Source organism: Mercurialis annua, linkage group LG3 (genome assembly GCF_937616625.2).
Source record: "Mercurialis annua linkage group LG3, ddMerAnnu1.2, whole genome shotgun sequence".
Classification (NCBI taxonomy): Eukaryota; Viridiplantae; Streptophyta; class Magnoliopsida; order Malpighiales; family Euphorbiaceae; genus Mercurialis; species Mercurialis annua.
Window position 1 is genome coordinate 8,265,441 of NC_065572.1, and position 18,548 is coordinate 8,283,988.

The window sequence follows — 18,548 nt, forward strand, 5'->3', positions numbered from 1 at the left end:
CATTCCGGTTTCTGAACTTGTTCATATCATTCTTAATTGATCCACACAATAATATTATTTGTAATTAATTAAAATATATAAAAATGAGTCATTTTTATCCTGAATCACAAATTGAAGAATAAAATTTATCCTTTTTAAAAATATTTTTCTTTTGTATATAGTTATAAAAAAATCAAAAATACCCATAAACTGATAACTGAATACAGTTAATACGCATAATCTGTAATCTAGTTGTGCTTATCTTCCATTACATAATTGCTTAATCCATCTAAATTTATCAAAAACAATTCTAGAAAAAAAATTACTAAAACTTGCTAATAAAAAACACAATAAATGCTGGCTGGATTACATTTTAAGTTGCAATAAATTTTCTGTGTCCATAACACTGTAGAGTTCAAGAAATGGACAAAAATCTGGATAATTATCAAAGAAAAATTAAACCATACATGTCATTTTCATCATTGAATTTTCAATTCTAGAGAGAGAAACTAGAGAGAGAAAATCCCCAATCCCCAAAAAGAAAAGAAAAAGAAAAAACCAAAGTCATAAGAAATTCAGTCCCTTTTTCCAATTCTTCTTCATCTTTTCTCTAAAAAAAACGCGGATTTGGCAAATTTATATCTTACATTTCCAATCATTTTCTTGCCAAGATCGATTCTTTTTCCTCTTAATCATTCAAACAAACAATACCCAGAAGCCAGAAATTCTTTTCTGGGTCAAATTCCTTATAAATCGGATCTAAAAACCATGGCATCCGCCGCTATATTTTCGTCGCTAAGACGGCGGAGGTCGCCGTCGTTGGAGGCTTTCTTGGCGCCGGTTGATTTAACCGACGTAGCCCTTGTACAGACGCTTGCAACCGTGTCAAACGAGCTTATTGTTTGTTTCTCGGGAAAATCTATGTTTTTCCAGCGAGAAAATTCTCGGTCTTTGATTAGAAAGATTAAATTTTTCGTTATTTTATTGGAGTATTTGAGGGATTGTGGTTTAGGTTGTTGTAATAATAAGTTGTCTTCAACTGGGAATGTTTGTTTTAAAGAGCTTTATTTGCTTTTATACCGTTCAAAAATATTGCTTGATTATTGTAAACAATCTAGTAAGCTATGGTTATTGCTTCAAAATCAGTCGATTTCAGGGCATTTTCATGATCTTAATCAGGAGATTTCGACTCTTTTGGATGTTTTTCCGTTGAATGATTTTAGTTTGAGTGAGGATGTTCGAGAACAGTTCGAGCTTATGCGAAAGCAAGCTCGAAAAGCTAAGTTGTATATTGATAAGAGTGATGAGGCTTTTCGGGTTAAGTTGTTTTCGATTCTTGATGGATTTGAGAATGGGGTGATTCCTAATTTGGTAGAATTGAGACTTTTTTTTGTTGATTGTTTGGGTGTTAGGGATGGTAAGAATTGTAGAGCTGAGATTGAGTTCTTGGAGGAGCAAATTGTTAATCATGAGGGGGATATCGAACCGACTGCTTCGGTTCTTTACGGAATTGTTGCGATTACGAGATATTGTAGGTTTTTGTTGTTTGGGTTTGAGGAAAATGAGGATGAATTGAATTTCAGGAATCAGAAAAAGCCTAGGAAAGGGTTGATTACTCAAGAGATTGCGGACACCTTTATCACTGTACCGAAAGATTTTTGTTGCCCTATATCGTTGGATTTGATGCGTGATCCGGTGATAATTTCTACTGGACAGACGTATGATCGGAGTTCGATAGCTAGGTGGCTGGAAGAAGGGCATTGTAGTTGCCCGAAGACAGGTCAAATGCTTGTTAACACTCGGCTTGTTCCTAATCGGGCTCTTAAGAATTTGATTGTGCAATGGTGTACTGCTCATGGAATTCCGTATGAGCCTCCAGAGAGTACGGATTCATCTTTGGAGGGATTTTATTCAGCATTGCCTACTAAAGCTGCTGTTGAAGCCAATAGAGCTACGGCGACACTGCTTATTCAACAACTGGCAGATGGATCGCAAGACGCAAAGACTGCTGCTGCGCGTGAGATTCGTTTGTTAGCAAAAACCGGAAAAGAAAACCGTGCTTTCATTGCAGAAGCTGGGGCTATTCCCCACCTCCGGAATCTGCTTTCATCGTCTAACCCTGTTGCGCAAGAGAATTCAGTGACAGCTATGCTAAATCTTTCAATTTACGATAAAAACAAAAGCCAGATAATGGATGAAAAGGGGTGCTTGGGATCTATCGTTGACGTATTGAGATTCGGGCTTACGACGGAGGCTAGGGAAAATGCAGCTGCAACTCTGTTCAGCTTGTCAGCTGTTCATGATTACAAGAAAAGAATAGCAGATGAGGGAGGGGCAGTCGAAGCCTTGTCCGGGCTGTTGAGAGCCGGAACAATGCGTGGGAAGAAGGACGCAGTGACAGCCCTGTTTAATCTGTCGACTCACACAGAAAATTGTGCAAGTTTGATCGAGGCCGGGGCTATTACAGCACTAGTAGGGGCTTTGGGAAATGAAGGAGTTTCAGAGGAAGCAGCGGGTGCATTGGCATTGATAGTGAGGCAGCCAACCGGGGCTGCAGCTGTCGGTGGGGAGGAAATGGCTGTGGCAGGGCTAATAGGAATGATGCGATGTGGGAGTCCGAGAGGGAAAGAAAACGCTGTTGCTGCCTTACTCGAGTTGTGCAGGAGTGGTGGGGCAGCTGCGACGGAGAGAGTTCTCCGTGCACCAGCATTAGCCGGTTTAATACAGTCTCTGCTATTCACGGGTACGAAGCGAGCAAGAAGAAAGGCTGCATCGCTTGCTAGAGTGTTCCAAAGGTGCGAGAATTACGCTATACATTTTGGCGGATTGGGCGCTGGATATGCTTTCGCAGGTAACTCTGCTTCTGGCAGAGTCGTAGGTGATGTCTCTGTGCCAGTGTCGATTTCAGTACCCGTATTATAGCGGTAACGAACATAATCCTTGTTGTCCCATGCTATTATAATCTCCCTTATTTTTGAGGTTGGTAACATTTACAAATTCTTTCATTAAAATTTATATGATACTACAATTTTACAGAAATACAAACATCTCATGTCTTGAAAAGAATGTCCTGTGTCTGTGTGTGTGATTGTGCTGTGCTGTTTGTACACATGTAATGTAAAATCCATTGTTTATTAGGGTATAACACATGAACTCATCACCATCCTTAAAAAAAGTGTTAGATCAGCAGTTCTGTTCTTAAGAATAAGGCATTTGAATAAAAATGGGAAACTTTACTTTATAGGGATTCTTGTAGTAAAGAAAACAAAGATTAATTGACCAACTTTTTTCATTTATTAAAAAGAAATCTTTTATGGAACAAGAACTTGAGTATGATAAGGTGACACACACCACCACCCATGATAGATTCCTAGCACTAAGCAAGGTAAGTGTCATATCATAATGGAAATGTTCACTTAGAAATCAAGAATTTGAGGGACATGCTAATCCACACACCTTGTCTCCTTTGCTTTATATGTGAATGGAGTAAGATAGAGCAGAATCTTCCTTTCATTCAGAGTTCTTGTAATGGTGATGTGAGGCGATGCGACGTGGGGGAAGGTGGGGCGGGTTGCTCCAATCCAGTTTCGAGATATCTAAAAAGGAGGAATATCGAATAATTATTTAAAGATGATTAAAAAATTAGGCCAAACAATATATTGATTTTTTTTTTAAACATGTCGTTCGGTTTAAAAAATAGCCAGTTCAAAAATAAATTTCGTCCCATCTTAACATAATTTTTGGTTCCGCCATTGGATATGGGCTATTACCCATAACTACGTTGTGCGAAAATCGAACTAAATCGAACAATCAACAATCAAACATGACTGTTTATTGGAGTCGAACAAAATGCACACCCAACCCTGGCAAGTGGATCCACAAGCAAATGGAAGCACCCTAATAAAAATTGTTGCCATCAGTTTTGTTGTTTGCTTCACATTCTTTAAGCTCATAGGTGGCGTATTTGAGATAAGAAAAACTAAAAGGGTCTATTTATTCTTCAAGATAAATATTAATTAGTGACTAATTAGGGAATTATACAATTTTATTGGACTAAAAAAGTTAATTAGGCATCAAGAAACGTACCATGTTGTTTTTAAATTAATGCGGCATTCCAATTATATATATTTCCTACTTATATAATACTAATAAACCTAATTTTCACATACGTTTTTCACCTTCTCTTCATATAAGCGGCTGCTTATATTAATTCCTCCATACTACAACAGACGAGTTTATAGATCAAACATGGTGAATTGCCCTAATTTTGTAGAAGAAATATTGGTGGACATCCTGCTAAGACTGCCCGTCAAGTCTATCATAAGATTCAAAGCCGTGCATAGTTCATGGCTTTCTTTCCTTTCAAGCAAAGAGTTTACTCTTCAACATCTCCGACGTAATAAAGCTAATTATTCTACATACAAATGCGGCTTCATTCGCGTTGAAGCTAATCAGACATTCGGGCATCCATCTCTCTCCTTCCGTAATCTTGTTACAGCGACTGAGGACGGTAACGTTGTAATAGAGGAGATTAAAGAAGCTTTCAGAGAGACGGATTCCGGTGTTAGAGTACATGGATCATTCAACGGTTTGTTACTGGTAAGCATAAACGGCCACCTCATACTGTGGAATCCATCTACCATGGAATATAAAAGGATTGATATACGCTCCCTTTGTCGTTATATCATTATCGAGATTGGGCTAGGTTACGACGAGTTAAACGACAGTTATAAAATTATTTTAATTCATGCTCACTTAGAGACAATTACAATTGAAGTTTATAGTATGAAAACAAATAGTTGGAAGAAAATATATTATTATTATGATGAGTTTCCTTATATTTTATCACAAAGTAATCAATTTATTACTTTGGCCAATGGGATCCCACATTGGATTGTGGCGCGACGGATTGTGCGGCCATGTGGAAATTGTACTAAAAAAGTTGTTTTGCGTTTTGATATGATAGACGAGGTGTTCAAAGAGGTGGTTCTACCCGAAGAATTGCAATGTATTAGCGAAGGGGTTCAAAGTATCTCTATGTTGGATGGTGATCTTTGCGTAGTAGCATCGAAAGGCGGCTGGGTGATGAAAGATTACGGGACTGCGAAGTCATGGTATAAATTGGACATTGATTATGGTTTTCATCAACGACATCTACTTCACTTTCTGCCAGTCGGATTTTCCAACGACAAGAATCAAGTTGTTGTGGGGATAAATCGAATTAAATGGAGATCATATGAACAAGCTATTGTAATATACAACAAGAGCAGCAATCAGTATACTAATTTTGTAAAACTCAAATCAAATGTAGTTTCATATGTAGAGACCCTTGTGTCTCCAAATAACTACTACAATTAATATTCATGCTTGTCTGATTATATCAATAATTGGTCATATTTTTGTTTCATCAAATGTTATTTAATTATGAGTATAATCAATCATTAATACTAAATTTAGGAATTTAATTTATTCTAATATATGTTGGATATTAATTATACCTTCTCTTTGTGTAGAAAAAGAAAATCTAATCTTATTAGGATAATGACTCTTATTTCTTCGCCTATTTTAAACTCTAGTTTTCGCTTATTTTAAACTCGAGTAATAGACTAATAGTATTATAATTCTACAATTCAATTATATTTCCTGCCCATATATATAATACTCACCACCCTAATTTTCACATTAGTTTTTCACTTTTTCTTTTGATTAGCGGCTGCTTTAATTTCTTGGAACTACATGGTGGATTGTCCGAATTTCGTAGAAGAAATATTGGTGGAGATCCTGTTAAGACTGCCCATTAAGTCCATCGTAAGATTCAAAGCCGTGCATAGTTCATGGCTTTCTTTTCTTTCGAGCACAGAGTTTACTCTTGAACATCTCCGACGTAATAAAGCTAATGCTACATACAAATACGGCGTGGTTGGAGTTGAAAATATAACTCCAAGATCTTCATCTCTCTCCTTTCGTAATCTTGTTACGGTGACAAAGGACGACATCGCTGTAATGAAGATTAAACAGGTGAAGCACATTGCTAGAGTATATGGATCCTGCAATGGCTTGTTACTGGTACAGAAAATTGACGAACTTGTAGTGTGGAATCCATCTACCGCCGAATACAAAAGTGTTCGCACATTTAATTTCGTAACTTTCTATAACTTGGTAAATCATAATAATCCCATATTTGGCATTGGCTATGATGATTTAAACGACAATTACAAAATTATTTTCGGAGTGATTTCTCATTCGTCAAAGAGCGAAGTTGAAGTTTATAGTATGAAAACAGGAAGTTGGGAGAAAAAAGTTTACAATTTCCCCTACATTGTCAGCGAAAGTAGTTGTACTACTTTAGCGAATGGGACGCCACATTGGATCGGGAGGAGGGCTGATAGATATGAAAAAGTCGTCCTGTTTTTCGATACGATAAAGGAGGAGTTCAAAGAGTTGGTTCTACCTCAATATTACGGAGAGTTCGATCAACGTATATCTGTTTTGGACGGTGATCTTTGTTTAGCAACATCCGACGGGTCTTTCGTAAAAGTATGGGTGATGAAAGAATACGACATGGTGAAATCATGGTGTAAATTGGACATCAATTATCCTCTTCATCCGGATGGGATCAGGCCCTATAGATTCTTCTTTATGCCCGTTGGATTTGCCAACGACGATAATCAAGTTGTGATAGAGTTCAACAAAAAAGCTATAGCAATATACGGTAGAATTAGAAATAATAGGATTGGGTATAGGGATGTTGTGCATCTCCAAATAGGAGTAGCAGCATATATAGAAACACTTGTATCTCCTAACTATAATAGTCACTCACAACACAAATTTCTTTAGAAAAAAAAAATATATGATTCCGAATTCTGTAGTTTTTCAGTTCAATTCAATTATTTTCAGTTTAATTTACACTAAAATCTAACTTGAATATTTTATTATCTAAGCTCAACCGAACTAAATAATCAAATTTTTGAAATAGTATCAGAGTGAACTGAATAAATTCAACTGAACCACTTTAGCGAACGGGACGCCACATTGGATCGCGACGAGCTGGGCACATGGAGGTTATAAAAAAGTCGTTATGTTTTTCGATATGATAGAGGAGTTCAAAGATATGGCGCTACCTAAATATGATGGACCATTTCAAAGTATTTTCGGGTTGGATGGTGATCTTTGTGTAGCAGCATCGGAAGGTGAATACTTAAAAATATGGGCGATGAAAGTCTATGGGACGGCGAAATCATGGTATGAATTGAAAATCAAGAATCCTATTCGTTTTCCCGTCGGATTTTATTTTATGCCCGTAGGATTTAGCTACGACAACGGCGAAATTGTTGTAATGGAGTTGAATAAAAATGGTATGGCAATAGACAATAGACTCAGCAATGAGTATAAGAATGTTGTACTACTGAGCCAAACAAGAGTAGAGACATTTGTATCTCCCCACTGCAATTAATATGCATAATTTATTTTTGTTAACCCTAGGCCTCGAGTGATCATATTCCATCAATGGCTACTACGGACTCGAAGTATTGTATTTGAATATTACTTTTATTTTATGTGATTGTTTAGTTAGGTCTGATTTATAAATTGGATTTGGAATTAGTTAAATTTTCATTTAATTGATTTCACTTTATTGCAAATTACAGTTTAGCAGTAATTGTATAGTTTCAAACTAAAAATATCATGTCTACATTAATTGTTGTTGTGCTTTGGAAATAAAATGTTATCTATGTTGAGTCATAATCGAGTCCAAACTAATTTTTTGTTCATTTAAAAGCAAACCGAATTAACTAAATTAGTTCAGCCTTTTAACTGAAATTTAATTATCAAAATTTAAAGAGTCAAAATTGAACCAACCAAATAAATCGCTAAACTAATCAAATTATAAAAAAAAAATAACAATATTTGTTTAATTTGACTGACCAAAATTTTAAAATTCTTAATCATAGTTGAACACATTTTTTTATAAACTGAACCGACTGAATTACCACATTAATTGAAAATCTCTAAATGAAATAACTAAAATAAATAGGTTAGTTAGATTTCAATTAATATTTGCTCATCAATTAATATGGTATATTTAATGATTGGTTATCACATTTATTATTATCATGTGTCACGCATGGTTGTCAAACCCGAACCGGACCGGCCGGTTTGACCGGAAAACCATCGAACCGGCCATATCAACGGTTCGGGTTGCACTAAAAACCCTTATAATCACAAATCCGCGGTTTTTTAATCGAACCGGTCGGATAACCGCTGAATTGGACCAATTAACCGGTCAAGTAACCGGAAAAATCGGTCCGGTTTGGTCAATCACTTAAAAACCCAAGCCCTTATTAAAAATAAATAGGGAATTTAAATGTCATTGCTGGGATTTGAGCCTTGGTTGTTTAGTATTTTTAGTGGAAACATTCAATACCACCAAACTAACTTACTATTTATGTCTATGTTTCTTATTATATAATTATTAATAGTTATAATTTTTTTTTTTATAATACGGGTTTAATTCCGGTTGAACTCCGGTTAAATTCCGGTTGAACCTTTAACCCTTGACCCTCTAGTCTCACCGGTTTTATCACCGGGCCGGATTTGACAACCATGGTCGCACGATAAATGGATGGTTTATAATCTTACATAATGAATTTTGTTCTAAAGTCTTTATTTTTAAAATCGAACAAATCCAAAATTTTGAAGAAGTAATTTTTCAAACCAAACCTAATTGAACCTGTCGGATCGGTCGGTTTTTCAGGTGAGTTTAGTTATTTTTTGTTTGGTTCACAGTAAAATATAACTTGAAATTTTTATGGTCTAATTTGAACCGAACGGAACAACCAAATTTTTGACATAATAGCAAATTGAACCCAATAAATTATCAATTCAGTTTGATCTTTGGTTTTGGTTGGTTTTTTCAAACCCTACTTGCCAGTCAAAGAAAATCTCAACACTGCAAACCAAATAAGAAAAAAGTTCGCTTTTATAGAAGAATAATTTTCCCCTGCACTCTTTAAAATATATTCATAGTTATTACTCCATCCGGTCCATAATATTTGTCGCATTTGAGAATTTTTTTTGGTCCATAATATTTGTCATGTTATAATATCAAGAGAGCATTAATTGCTATTTTTCCATGTTTGCCCTCCATTGATTTATTAAAAGAATACAATAAACAAATGAAAATGGTAGTCATAAATGTAAACAAGTTTCAATATAGGGTTAACTTAGTAAAAGTGTTTGCAAATTAAGACATATTAATTGTTTTCTTAGTTTTTGTGTCAAAGCCAAATGCAACAAATATTATGAACCGGAGTACTTGCTACCATAAAAGCAATTAACAAATCTTTAGCATAGGTGTGATCTCGTTTGGGAGAAATTTTAAGGTAAATTCAGTTCATCGCGTCATTTATACATTAAATTTATCGCATTATGACACGTTATTAAAATAATGGCAAAAATATAAAAAAATAATAAATAAAATTACGATATTACCACTATTTTAAGGACATGTCGATAATGTAATAGACTAGTACACGAATAACGTGATGTACTGAGTTTATTTAAAAATTTCTCCTATCTTGAACCGATTTGAGAGAATGAAAAAAAGTTCCGATTTTTTCTTTAATATAAATATCCTAACAATTCATTCTCCCAAAAAACAAATAGACTGATTAATTTATTAATCATTTCCTCAAGATGTAATTTTGTATAGTCCAATGTCAACTACACCTACACGGAGATCATATTCAAATATATAATTTCTTATTCTATGATACATAAATATACAGTCAAAGATCATACAGCTCATCCAAATTAATTATAGAACATGTTCATTTCTAATATCTATTGAAACAAACTATAAAAAATACAACCCACCATTTATAGCATTTGCAAATTAAATCCTAATGAAATTTTGTTATAAAAGTATTAAAACTTCTTTACAAGTTTCCAAATTAACCCTTGTAAAATGAGCAAAGGAAAAAAAAAGGTAAATTAAACCCTATATTTATATCAGTGTAATGTTGTTTTTACTATTTTTATAATTAAAATTTAATAAATTCAAAATAGCTTATACCACACGAATAAAGTAATACTCTCTGTCCTATAATTATAAGAATTTTTTTATTTTGGTTTGCCTTATATAGCTATTTTTATGAAAATTAATAATTACGGATTAATATCGATATTTTCAATAGATGCTTTAATTTTAGCCTATTAGAATATACCAATTAGAATAAATTTAAGAATTATGTTTGAAATATTTTTAAAAAAAGTATATGGCATTATGATATTTTTTAATCCATAAAAAAAGAACTAAAAATTTTCTTAAATTACGGGATGAGGAAGTATAATAAAATTTCAAAAATATTTAACTTTATTCATTTATTGTATTTTTCAATTTTTAATTATCAACAATAATAAATCATACAAATTTTATCAATTGACTATATATATTTGGAAAAACTTATACTAACATTTACGGTTCTTAAATATTTTTCACCTCTATATGCTATAGCTATCTAAATGCACTGAAAAGTCAATGTAAGAAAATTTTCTGTAAGGTTTACTTTGTTAGTGGTGTAAAAGTTTGAGGGTCTTTTTATAGTTTTCCCTAATTATTTATACATGAAGTTAGTAGTTAGATGATGAGACTAATCAAATTTGGCACCTTGATTTCTTTGTGTCTAGTCCTTTTGAATTTGAAATTTCAGCCAAGATGACTAATACATATGTTTCTCAAGAAATTAAAAACTTCATAGTCAGTAAAAGTATGGCTTTGTTTGCTTCACAAGTTGCAAGGATAACGTTCCTTTTTATCATAGTTCTTGTGATTATGGCCGCTATATCGGTGGTTTTGTATATTTTCGGACCAGGAGTATGGGCTGCCGTTGCAGTCATCGGAGCAAGCGCGGTTGTTATTGCCGCCTACGTAGTGATTATTCGTACACGAAAGAACAGACTTGCGAATGATGAAGAGACGGGACTTGAAGATGAAGGCCTCGAAGACGACTTAGGTCAAATATCAGGGTTACCCTTGAGATTTACTTTCCTTCAACTCAAACTCGCGACCCGAAATTTTGAAAATAGGCTCGGAAATGGTTCGTTCGGTACAGTTTTCGAAGGAACACTCGAAAACGGAAGAAAAATAGCCGTAAAACGGTTAGAATCGTTAGGTCAAGGGAAGAAGGAGTTTTTAGCCGAGGTTAATACTGTCGGAAGCATCCACCATCTTAATTTAGTGACACTAATCGGATTCTGTGCAGAAAGTCGACACAGGATGTTGGTGTATGAGTTCATGTGCAACGGATCTTTAGAAAAATGGATTTTTCGAGACGAAAATGCTCTAGATTGGCAAACTAGAAAATCAATTATGATCGGCATAGCGAAAGGGCTAGCTTATCTTCATGAAGAGTGCACAAGAAAAATAGTTCACTTAGATATTAAACCGCAAAACATTTTATTAGATGCAAATCTACAAGCAAAGATATCCGATTTCGGAATGTCAACTTTGATCGAACGCGATCAAAGTCAAATTATGACAGCAATCCGAGGAACTTTCGGCTATATGGCTCCAGAACTATTGAGCTCTATCATAACAAAGAAGGCTGATGTGTACAGTTTTGGCATTGTCGTAATGGAAATCGTTTGCGGACGAAAAAATATTGATCGATCCGTTCCCGAAGATTACATGTTTTTGCTGTTAACGTTCATGCGAAAGGCGAAAGACGGTCAATTGGGCGATCTGGTTGATAAAAAATGTGAGCTGCAGAAATTAGAAGTGGTGGAGATGATGAAAGTTGCAGTTTGGTGTTTGCAAAATGATTATACAGCAAGGCCTTCAATGTCAAGTGTTGTTAGGGTTTTAGAGAGTGATATGAAAGTGGAAGCTGAGTTAGATTATAGTATTAATTATCCACCAACTTCCATGGCCATTCAAAGGAAGGATAAAGAAGATTTCAGATCTGCAGATAGTGCTACTGCTTTGCTTCCTTGGTCTTTATCAGGACCCAGATGAAAGAAAAAAAAGATAAGGAGTTATTGAAAATTTTGCTCCAGTCAATTGGCTGTTATTTTTTTTTTTTTCTGTTTATGATCATTTGAGTTGAAATTTCAATCAAATTAATTATTAGATTTCATTTCATGACTAGTGCTGAGTTCTTTTTGCCCCAATCAATTAATTCTTACTTTATGTTTTTTAATGTTTATATTTAGCTGATTTTTTACAAATTCTGACAAATTAAACCTTTTTTCTGATAAAATTTAAAAATAGTTACTGAATTTTAAGTGCTAAATATAATTAATATTATCATTTTAAAGTGTTAATGAATTTATAGATTATTTTAAGGACTAATGGTGCCAAAAGTTCAAATCTTTTTGAGTTTTTAAATTTATCCAAATATTTTAAAAATGTTGAGTTATTTTCAATTTTTAGCTAATTCACTAAAAAATTATCTATTTTTTTAAAAATAAATTTAATTGTACTTATGTGATAATTTCAGCTAAAATTATATTTCACTCGTATGACCTGATATCCAGTTAACTTCATCTTTTTAAATAAAAAGACAGACCACAAAATTTTATAAGCTAAAGATCGATTCTATGAATGTTTGTATTTTTATTTGATTGATTTATTGTTGAAATGTTATTTGTTGATTGTTAATTTGCCATTTGTCTATTTTATCTTCCAGCTTCAAAACCAAGATATGTATTAATTTTAAAAGTAATTATTTTCGACCCTTCAGATATGATATAACTTAAATGATATAAACGTAACAATCTGCTACGTCCAGTGGCGGATGCATTGTTTAGAGGATGGGGTCCATGGACCCCACCTTTTTCTAGGAGAAAAATTATCTGTTTATATATTTGATTTATATAAATACTCTTTTAATTTAAGGTGTTACTGTATCTCTGTAATATTATAAAATTTAAAATTCAAAATTATAATATTTGATTTGCTCCGTAGTAAACTAGTAATCTATATTACTGATTACTAATTTTTAAAAAAGTATATATTTATTTAATTAAATATTTAAGTTTTACTTAATAATGCATAATGTAATATAAGTGTATAACATTTCAGAAAATTATGTTCATAAAAGTAAAATTCGTCTATAATTAGATTTAATAATCTCAACTACATGATTTGGGTTTTTGACGGATTAGTGCCTACGTAGCTTTTGAAATTCTAAATTTGTTCCTATTTGAAAAATATCTTGTATATGTCCAGGAAAAAAAACTCAGTCATGATTTGCATTACTTGCTTGAGTAAAAAAAAATTGATTTGCATTATCTTGTATATGTCCAATAAGGGTAATCTTTTTTTAAATGGCTGAATTTTATCAATGTGAATTTTCAAGTGTTAAGCTTATTACTTTTAAAATCAATTAAAATTCATATTGTAGATGTTCGTAGTGACGGCATGTTTACTAATTTGAACAGAATCATAGAGTTTTCAAAAAGGATGATGCAATACGAAAAAATATAATATTTATCCACTATATTTTTGCTGTTTAAAATTGACGTTAATTTTACGAGAAATTCTTAGGTAGACTCAGTCCATCACGTCATCCGTGGACTAAACCTATCACATTATGACACGTCATTAAAATAATGGCACTATCGTAATATTACTATTCAAAGTGTAAATAAGTAATAAACAAAATTACGATAGTACCATTATTTTAATGACGTATCATAATATAATAGGTTAGTACACGGATGACGTGATAGACTGAGTCTACCTAAAAATCTCTCTAATTTCACTTGTAGCTATAACATTTGTAGAACATGATTTGCGAGTTACATGAGTGATTAGCTATTAAATTAATGTTAAATTTAGCGCTAACTGTTTATATTTATGGACTCCACCACTAGCTAGGTCGTGGAACTGATTCCCCCTATAAACACTCCCCTCTTCCTAATTATTAAAAAATAAATAAATTATTTTCAACCCTTGAAATTTGACATATTACACCAGTTAGACTTTGGCGTTTAAAAATTATACTTCTATATCCCTCAGTTTTATAATATTATACTAAAACAGCCTTCCGTTATATTTTCCGTTAGTCAACTGTTAGTTAAGAAAAATAATATATACTATATGCCTTTTGAAGTTTGATATGTTATATTAATCGGTCCTTTTATTTTGCAATATTATAGGCTTTACCACCATAAATATATTTCAAATTTCAAATTTGATGAGCCAAAACTATAAATAATTTTTTTTATTTTTGATTATGATTAATGTATCGTATTATAATTTACATTTAATATAAAATAAATAGTAATAATAATAAGTATTGAACTAATGATACTAATATATTTATATTTTTTATAAAATAAGATAAATTGAAAATAGTAATATTACGAATAATACAAAAATAAAAAAATAAAAAAATATTAAACTATTTTTCTTATCTTGTGAAAGTACAAAGTATTACGAAAAATAAAGTAACGCATATTTACTGTTTATATTTATTTTACATTAAAAAGAAATTACGACATGACATATTGATTATAATAAAAAGATAAAAACGTAAAAAATAATATTTTTTTATTTTTTATATGTTTTGTGTCTTATCAAATTTGAGGAATTAAATATGTTAAAAAATATATATGGTGGTTAAGTGTGTAATATTGTAAAACAAAAGGGCCAATTAGTATAATTTATCAAATTTCAAGAGTCATATAATCAGTGGCGTAGTCAGAAATTAAATCTAAGAGGGACAAAATATACTATTTTTATGAGTAATTTGTAAAAATTGAAATTTATTAAAATTAAAGGAGTCAATATATAATATTTTTTAGATAACTAATACAAATAAAAATGAACTTTATATAGAAAATTATATTTTTTTTAAAATAAGAAGGGCAAATGCCCTTCTTATCATGCATGTGGCTCCGCCACTGCATATAGTACATTATTTTTTTTAACTAACGGTTGACAAACAAAAAATATAATGAAAGGGTGTTTTAGTATAATATTATAAAATTAAAAAGTCTTTAAATATAATTTTTAAACGTCAAGTTTCAACTAATGTAATATGTCAAATTTCAGGGAGTTGAAAATAATTACCTCTTAACTTTACCTTTTTATTTTCTCTCAACAAACTTCCATAAACTGCAGTTGTCATAATTGCGATCTAGACGTTCGATTTTAATGTTCATTTAAAAAAGAGAAAATTACAAAAATACCATAAAAATAGCTCAACATTTCACACATTGTCACCTAACTCCCTTATTTATCATTCCTACCACAAAAGTAAAAAAGTTTACAACAAACACCATTCCATTAAAGAGGTGACACATGGCAAGCACAACACCATCTTAATAAAAAGGAATAACAACAGCTAGCACATGTGATTTTTGTGTTAGACCACGTCAGCGCGCATCATAACGCATCAGCACGTCAGAGCGCGTCAGCACCTATAGCAAGCAAGCATCAACAAATTACAGACACAGTTTTGTAATATCATATGATACATCTCCGATACATCTCTGAGACATCATTGATGCATTTTTTTTAAAAAATTGATAGTAATCTATTTATTTTTTAAAAATATATACTGATTATTTATAGTATTTTATTATTTCTGTATATTTACAAATATAAAAACAGTCCACAAAACTATTCAAAATATAATTTACAAAAATTAAAAAACTAGTTTAATTAACTGCAATAAATAATTATGTATCAATGATGTATCAAATAAATATAATATTGATACATATCGGATACGGGTCCGATGCATGAATAAAATATTTTTCATGTATAAATTATGTATCGTAGATTTATCAAATATGTACTAATAATAATTTTATTAATTATTTATCGAATATATTGTTCATACATACCGAACACGGGTCTAATGCATAAATAATATATTTCTCATGTATAAATTATATATCAAATATGTATCAAATATATATTAAAATAAATAGATAATACATGTAATAAAAAATTTGATACGTCGCAAAATGTATCAAATATATATAAAAAATAAGTGTAATAAAACTGTATCTATATCATGTATTTATTTAAATATATATCGTGTATAAATTTAGTAAAAATGTATCTATCATTTATCTATTTAAATATATTTAAAAATATATCTATCGTGTATAATTCATGTATCATGTTTAATATTGTTTTTATAAATACCACATATAAATTGTGTATCGAAAATGTATCACGTATGTATTCAAGATGTATTAAATATATATCGGAGATGTAAATATTTTGCACTTATACTCGTCTTTCTCATTTCTTACACCTTGGGACTTTCAGTCAAATCATGAAAATAAACCGATCAAATATTTATAAAACAATAAATATAATAATACTAATTATAAGCTTTTTTAAATTTAAAAACGAACCAATTGAATTAGTCAGTTAATTCAATTAATGTATCAAATATGTATGTATCATGTATAAATTGTGTATCAGAGATGTATTAAAAATATATTCGAATTACGATGAAATATAGTCGATTAGAATTAAATAAAATATGTATCGAAGATGTATCCATTTTTTTTAAAATATAATAACAAACGGATCTAATTATTCGGTTGATTTAATTAAATCGATAAAAAAATAAAAAAATGTTTAAATGATCTAAATTATATATCAGAGATGTATCAAATATGTATCAGAGATGTATCCAATAAGTATCCAAAATATTCACTAGCAAATTAAGGGTTATTTTTGCAATAGTTGTAAAATAATAAGAATAAAAAAAAGTATCATCACCATGCTCATATTCACTAGTAAAATAAGGATTATTTTCAACAAAAATATTAATTATTAACTAAAATTTACCAACTCTAACTATTGTGAATATGCACCAAGCAACAAATATGTATCAGGATATATATATATTTAAAATATGTAACAAAAATAAAAAAATTATAAAATTAATTTGATAATAGCCTATTCAAATATCTCGAACTTAAAATTAATATTTTTAAAATTTTTTATAAAGTAAACTATTTTAATATGTTATATTTATAAATATAAAAATAAATTAATGATTTAATTTTTTTTAAAATATTTAATATAAATATTTAACATTTAAATAAATATTTGTATAAATATATAATATGTATTTAATAAACAATGTATGAGGACCTTTGGAAAAAAAGGTCCCCTTTTATATATTAACAGGTGCACCATGCACCTGTTTCCCAAACAATTGTGATGACAGGTGCATGGAGAACCTGTTTCATGCTCAGTAGGCCTGACGCGCTCAGGCCTGCTGAAAAGGGGGAATGTTTTTTTTAAAAAATATATTAAATTAGGCTTATTTATAGGACACGTGATGTTAATAGAAAAAGGTGGTGGTGGATGAAATAAAACACTCGTATTTGGTAACAAAGTAAACAAACTTAATAAAGTTGTATTGTGTGAAAAGTGAAGCCTTTTTTCTTTCTTTCTTGTTATTTTCTCTTTAAAAAATTTAGTAATGACATAAATGTTATAAATATTGAAAATCAATTTATTAAATCGTGGAATCGATTTCTCCAACAAATGCAATCCATCTTCGATTATCAAAAAAAAAAAACAAAAAACAAAATTGGTGATAACAAAATATGTAATACGATTCAATTTTCTTATGTAAACTTTAAACGTTACAAAATTTATTATTATTTTACATTAGCAAACATCTTTTCATATGATATTGTTGGAATATGTGATTTTAATCGATCTTTTTATAAACATAAATTTTTTATATAAGTTATTTTGTTTTCTTTTATACAAAATTTTCTATAAAAAATATTTAAAACATTTATTTTTGTACTGGATCCATGAGTGACTTTAAAATTTATTATAATCAATTCTATAAAAAATTAAATTTAGAGTTGTTCATTTTTTTAGTTTATTTTCATTTTAAGACTCCTCTCTTTATAATAAATAATAATTCTTAAATAATATTTTTATTATTTTTATTTAAAATCCGCTAAATCTATTGATGTTTATTGAAATGTGTAAGAAATTCAAACTAAATAACTATTGCAAAATGATTTTTTGTATTTACGACATTAACTACTTTACCATATATTTTCTTAAATATTAATTTGGACATTCAAGTCCATTGCGAATTGAAACAAATATATTTAATTGTCAATTTAAAAATATTTTTAGAAATATAATCTTCATTTTAGATCTAAAAGAGAATTTTTAGGCTCCTAAATTTTTTACCTAAAACTTCTAAATACGCAAAATACTCTGAAATTTTGACAATCCTGAAGTAAAACCCTAAAACCCTTTCTTCGAAAGGGAAAATTTGATAATCCCTCGATACCATTGCCAGCCTCAACATATTGTTCTCCATTAGTCCGTCGAACGGAGATATCGCTCTCTCTCCGTCGAATCATCTTCAGGTTAGGTTCTATCTCCGTTGATCTGTTTTTCGATTCCAACTCTGTGATTATCTTATTTCTGTTTGTTTTTGGATGAATTCAAGCAATCAATGCTGTTTATTTGTTGATAATGTATTCTTTTGGTACAATACATCTGCTCTGTTATTTGATTCTAAATTATTTATGCACTTCAACTTCAGCTTTTTCAA

The 18,548-nt window shown here is 30.8% G+C and overlaps 4 protein-coding genes across 4 annotated transcripts; all 4 read left to right on the forward strand.

The window, feature by feature from the left end:
• Positions 1-450: 450 nt before the first annotated feature.
• Positions 451-3,045, forward strand: LOC126673835 (U-box domain-containing protein 17). Its single transcript, XM_050368137.2, has one exon. It carries the CDS (start codon positions 748-750, stop codon positions 2,899-2,901), a length of 2,154 nt encoding a protein of 717 aa, XP_050224094.1. The 5' UTR covers positions 451-747; the 3' UTR covers positions 2,902-3,045.
• Positions 3,046-4,227: 1,182 nt separating this feature from the next.
• LOC126673836 (F-box/kelch-repeat protein At3g06240-like) lies at positions 4,228-5,337 on the forward strand. The gene has a single exon (XM_056104999.1). The coding sequence runs from the start codon at positions 4,228-4,230 to the stop codon at positions 5,335-5,337; it is 1,110 nt and encodes a 369-aa protein (XP_055960974.1).
• A 311-nt stretch (positions 5,338-5,648) lies between these two features.
• Positions 5,649-6,816, forward strand: LOC126672208 (F-box/kelch-repeat protein At3g23880-like). Its single transcript, XM_050366154.2, has one exon. It carries the CDS (start codon positions 5,716-5,718, stop codon positions 6,814-6,816), a length of 1,101 nt encoding a protein of 366 aa, XP_050222111.1. The 5' UTR covers positions 5,649-5,715.
• Positions 6,817-10,643: 3,827 nt separating this feature from the next.
• Positions 10,644-12,151, forward strand: LOC126674144 (G-type lectin S-receptor-like serine/threonine-protein kinase SD2-5). Its single transcript, XM_050368537.1, has one exon. It carries the CDS (start codon positions 10,694-10,696, stop codon positions 11,990-11,992), a length of 1,299 nt encoding a protein of 432 aa, XP_050224494.1. The 5' UTR covers positions 10,644-10,693; the 3' UTR covers positions 11,993-12,151.
• The last annotated feature ends 6,397 nt before the right edge of the window (positions 12,152-18,548 follow it).

Bases quoted from the DNA above. Each gene is read 5' to 3' on its own strand.
- LOC126672208 (XM_050366154.2), top strand. From the start codon at position 5,716: ATGGTGGATTGTCCGAATTTCGTAGAAGAAATATTGGTGGAGATCCTG.
- LOC126673835 (XM_050368137.2), top strand. From the start codon at position 748: ATGGCATCCGCCGCTATATTTTCGTCGCTAAGACGGCGGAGGTCGCCG.
- LOC126674144 (XM_050368537.1), top strand. From the start codon at position 10,694: ATGACTAATACATATGTTTCTCAAGAAATTAAAAACTTCATAGTCAGT.
- LOC126673836 (XM_056104999.1), top strand. From the start codon at position 4,228: ATGGTGAATTGCCCTAATTTTGTAGAAGAAATATTGGTGGACATCCTG.